The following is a 5556-nucleotide window of genomic DNA, read 5'->3' on the forward strand; positions in this document are numbered from 1 at the left end:
AATTAAAGTTGATATTATCTTGGCTAAATAAGTTTGTCATAGTTAAACAGTAACTTAGCATGGAAATTCTTTGGAGTGAGTGAGACTCACGCGTCTCTAATCTATTTGGTAACATGACAATGATGGGTGATGATGTGCGGAGAAAAAGCATTTTTGAAAAAAAAAATATTTTACATTTTTGAAGGAATAATTAAATAATAAAAATTAGATTATATAATATTGGAAAAAGTTGACAAGAAGGGTAAAATGGTCAATTGAGATAGAGACAAAACACGTGGCAAACGGTCGACCCAGTTAGCAAGTCACCCCTTCCTTCCCGACGATTTGGGGTGGGCTTTAAATACACGCACCATCTTCATCAACCCAACCTCCCTTTATTTTTTATTTTCTCCTTCTCTTTCTCTGGCGAAGATCCCAAATCTCGCTCTCTATTTTCTCCGGCGATATCCATTCAAACCTTCCTCAATTCGACTCATTTATTTGATCTCTTCCTCGTCGAAGCCATGAATCCCGAATAGTAAGCTCAATTTTTATTACCTTTTTTCTTTCATTTTTGTTTGGTTCGTTTTTGGTTTTTGATCTTAGGACCTTGGAATTATGTATCTTTGATGCTTGCTTTTTTGCTATCGAATTTGGTTAGATCTGCTATGATTTTATTTTATTTTTTCTTATTTGATTTATTTTTTAATCTGAAAACGTTCTCTATTTTTACTGTTGATTCAGTGTAATAGTCTATGATTCTTTGATATAGTGATTGGATTGAAAAGTTTTTTTGAACTTCGCTTGTGGATTAAGATCTATGCGCTTTCGGTTTAGATCCGTTGACGTTTGGGACAAAGTTAGGGTAACGAGTTTCTGGAGGGGAATCAGAATTTGGATAAAAAAAATTTGACCCAATCGTTGAAATATGTCTGTTAATTTGAAGAATCTGCTTCAAATCTTTAAAGTGTAAAATATTTACGAAATTTAGAGGCTTAATTTAGGGGAAATTCTCCGGATGATTTCCCGAATTGGTAAATAGATTTGTAGAATTTGGGGGTAATAATTTTTGTTTAATTTAGCCTCTTTTTCTTTTTCTATTTTATTTGTGATTCTCTGGACGAGGTCACTGATGGGTTATGGAACTTCAGCTGCTAGTTGTGCTTAAGACTACTTAACCGCTGCGATATTATTGTCAGATTTAATGAGATCATTTGTTTTGGACCTTTTGCTGTAAAAATCTAATTTCTTACTAATATTTATTACCTTTGGTGTTCTCATATATGCAGTGACTATCTTTTTAAGCTTTTGCTTATTGGAGACTCTGGTGTCGGTAAATCATGTCTACTTCTGAGGTTTGCTGTAAGTTGCTTTACTTTCTCTCTATTGAGATAGAAAAAATTTATGTGTTGCATAGGAAGAACAAAAGGATATTTATTCGGGGAAAGGCATCATGGTGGTCGAACTTGTGTTTTATTATGTGTTTGAAATTAATGTATTTATGGGCACTTGGTGATTGCGTTGTTGATGAACTTCTGGTGTTCTTATAAATTTTATATAGAAAAAAATTCAATATAATGCGTGGTTTTGGCAATCTAGGATGATTCATACCTGGACAGCTACATCAGTACTATTGGAGTTGATTTTGTAAGTAATTATTTATGTACAGTACTATGTTACACACCTAATATCTTTAACTTAGGCAGCTCTAATCTCTGTATTTATTTTTCCTTTTCTAGAAAATCAGAACTGTGGAACAGGATGGGAAGACCATTAAACTTCAAATTGTAAGTAAATGAATTTCCTCGTTGCGGTTTGCTTTGTTGATAATGGTGCTAAGATCTGTGTCACGCTATTTGCATGATATTTAGAACTTGTCAAATGTATTAATTAATAATATATTTATTACTTTTGTTGTAATATAATCACATTCCTTCATCCCAATATTCTATTGTGAATTGTGATGCATTTTGCTATTGCAATTGCTAATTGTTGTCCCTGCTGCTGTTTGGATATGCAGTGGGACACTGCTGGCCAAGAACGTTTCAGGACAATCACCAGTAGTTACTACCGTGGGGCTCATGGCATTATTGTAAGTACATTCTTTCTCTTTTTGTTATTTTGTGTGTGCTTTTCTCTGTATGGCCCATGTTGATACCCCATGTACAACTTTAGTCTTACGTTAATTGGCTCTTGTGCAGGTTGTCTATGATGTCACAGACCAAGAGAGCTTCAACAATGTCAAGCAATGGTTGAATGAAATTGACCGCTACGCCAGTGAAAATGTGAACAAGCTTTTAGTTGGAAACAAGTGCGATCTTACAGCGAACAAAGTAGTGTCCTATGAGACTGCTAAGGTAAAAAACTCACCTACAGTTGGTTATATATTTCTGTTGTGAGAGGTGATCAAGAACAGACATTGACCATTTTATTATTGTTCAGGCATTCGCTGATGAAATTGGAATCCCATTCATGGAAACTAGTGCCAAGAGTGCAACAAATGTAGAGCAAGCTTTCATGGCCATGGCTGCTGAAATTAAGAACAGGTAACTGTGGTTTTTATGATTTGGTTATTCATCGATTTTTCCTTAAATGCCACATTCTTTTTCCTCTTTCAACTGAACTATTTTTACACATTGGCATTATGTATAGGATGGCTAGCCAGCCCGTTAACAATGCCAGGCCACCGACGGTCCAGATCCGAGGACAGCCCGTCAACCAGAAGTCCGGTTGCTGCTCGTCTTAAATGGAAATAGTAGTGGTGGTGGTGGGAACGATGTTAATTCGTGTTTCCAGTGGGCATGTAAAACTAGTTCCTTATCTTAATGCTTTGATATAAAAGATAATTGTCTCTCATGATTTCTCTTTTTTCTTTCTCAGTTGTCAGTACTTTGTTAAATCTACCATTCTTTTCAATGTATTTTGATTTTGGAAACAAACATTTCTGTACAAATTAGGAATATTGGTGGATAGCAGTATTTGCCCCCCTCTCTCATTATGCCCCTATTATTTGTCACATTTTATCCAACCAGTGTCCCACTTTATTTAACCTTTGTCTTTACTTGGCAATTGCCATTTCATTAAATGAATCGATCTAATCTATAATATTAGTAGCTCCCAATAGTTTTCCAAATTTATTTATTATGTTATGTGTTGCAGCAAAATATGGATACAGATTCATTAAACGCTCATTTATTCTCTGATAAATTCGATGCGTCATAAGCTGGTGGAAAGTAACGAGGCCTTGAATTAGATTTGTGGTGTTTATTGTATACAAATAATATGGTTATATTTCGGGAAAACACCACCAACTTCTTTGAGTTTTTCAATTTGAATTAAAAGTTGTATTTAAAGTATTTCTTTTGCAAAATTGTACTTTCCACTCAATTATTGTTTTGGATGGGGTCGCATGGGAGTGCTGTAAAGTTAGTATCCTGCGTTTCGTTTACGTTGGTTTTTTTCTTTTATGGGAGAGGCGTGTACGTTGGGATTGAGCTATACCTTATTTATTTTGATAAAAAAAAACTATTTAAATAAATGATTATCATTGATTAAATTTGAAATCATAAACAAAGTTTCATTCAAAATTGTAGACATACAAATAAATGATTATAGTGTTTACTTAAGTTATTTTAAATGCATATTTGTATTGATTTTCAATAAACTTAAGTTGTATTAATAAAAATGATAAATATTTTATTAATTCATTATAAAAGTTCCACAAATTTCATCTATTTCATTTTTAGTATTCTTGAAGTATATTTTTAGTATTCCTGAAATATAAAAATCTATGGTAATACACAATAATGTTGGAACTATTAAAAAAATATATCATTACATCATTCTTACATTCTATTCACACTTGGTCAATTAATAATATAATATGCTACTATGGAATTCCATTTAGTTAGATTAGTTGTTTGGGTCATTGATGGTCAAAATGGACCATGTTATGCTTCTCAGAAAAGCTTTCACGCCTATGACCTATTTGTTAACCAAAATGGGCACAATAAAAACCATTCAAGTTTGATGGATTCTCGGCCAACAAACTACATTCTTCGATTTGGTTAATTTGCAATAAAAAAAAATCCCAAATATTTTTTGGTCACCTGGTACAAATTTGTGTTGAGGAAACCTAACTTACTATATTCTTCAATTTAGAATTCAAACGATCAACGCTCTTATATTTTCACAAGACTTTTTGCATCGCATTCTCTCATTCGATATTCTTTTTTTTTTCTTTTCAAAATGATATTTTTCTTTCTTTTCAAAAGATTGCATTTATAGTTTTTACTAGTTTGTGGATTGGTTGGTGCCAAATTATTGAGGGTCAAAGATAATTTATCTATTCCAAATTTCCAATATTTGGTCAATTCATCCACCACATTAATAGTAGTTTTTACATCTTTACCAATAGCGATATAAGTACCAAACATATTAACAAGTTTATCATAAAGATAAAAAATAGTTGCCTCTCAAAGCACGCTTGATCTAACCAGATCAAGCAGGCCGACCGAGGATCATTTATACATGTACATATGATTTTCGTGTCTCATTGATATTGATCTCTAGATATTTTAACACATTATTACTTATTTTTAAGTGTAATGCATATTAAAGCCTGACATTTTTTTAAAAAAAAAGACGATTTAATGCCAACCATATTGTTTCTACGTTTAATTTTTTTGTACCGATATACGTTTATATATATAAAAATATATATTATTTTTGTCTCCTAATTTAAGCGGAGTATAATCTATGAAAATTAATCATAGTTTCAATTTTAGTAAAAAAAATAGTATATCTCTTTCAGCTTTGTGCTGATATAATTATAAATGATTATCATAAAGTTAATTAATAAAGGTAAAATATTAATATTAAAAAAAGTTGATTAAAATAAGAATGTAGAATTAATTATAGTAGGTTTTGTAAGAGAAACTACTATTGTTGAAATTAAGATGAAAAAGAGAGAGTTAAATTTAGTATGAGAAATTTCAGACTATATGCTAAATAGTATACCATATTTTACTCATATTACAAATTTAATAGACATCCTAAATATATGTCATTTTCTAAAATTTTGACAATAATGTCTATTTCATTAAACGTTCATCTCTCTCTCAAACTATTTCTCTCTACCATGGCAGCCCCTCCCCACCACTACCACCTCCCCACGGCCAAAAGTTCATCTCTCTCTCTCTCACACACACACACACACAAATCGTCTCTATGGCCATTTGAAAACAAAAATAAAAAAGAAACCTACTGTAAAATCCTATTTTGGCTAACATTTTTAATATACATTTTATTATTTAATTGGTATTTTTCGAAATTATATATTGGGTAAGTAAGTGGATTGTGTCTCATTTTGGTAAGAATCAATTTTTTATTAAGTGCATTTTATATATAGTCAAGTTTCCTTATTTATTTATGGCAACCTTATCCATAATGAGTGTGTATTAAAGAATTATTCTTTGTATATTTTTCTTGATTTTATCTGGTTTAAAATGAGGAAACTGAATGATGCTTGTGCCCAAAGTAAGGAAATTTCCAAATTTGAACCTGGTTGGGATTTAA

At 31.7% G+C, this 5556-nt stretch overlaps 1 protein-coding gene across 1 annotated transcript; it reads left to right on the plus strand.

Moving 5' to 3' along the window:
- Nucleotides 1-355: 355 nt before the first annotated feature.
- On the plus strand, nucleotides 356-3028 carry LOC133778089 (ras-related protein RABD2c). Its single transcript, XM_062217912.1, has 8 exons — nucleotides 356-517; nucleotides 1269-1341; nucleotides 1579-1626; nucleotides 1719-1766; nucleotides 2000-2071; nucleotides 2181-2336; nucleotides 2422-2525; nucleotides 2632-3028. Exons 1-8 carry the CDS (start codon nucleotides 504-506, stop codon nucleotides 2723-2725), a joined length of 609 nt encoding a protein of 202 aa, XP_062073896.1. The 5' UTR covers nucleotides 356-503; the 3' UTR covers nucleotides 2726-3028.
- Nucleotides 3029-5556: the final 2528 nt, after the last annotated feature.

The sequence above is a fragment of the Humulus lupulus genome, chromosome 5, assembly GCF_963169125.1.
Source record: "Humulus lupulus chromosome 5, drHumLupu1.1, whole genome shotgun sequence".
In the NCBI taxonomy this organism is placed as follows: domain Eukaryota; kingdom Viridiplantae; phylum Streptophyta; class Magnoliopsida; order Rosales; family Cannabaceae; genus Humulus; species Humulus lupulus.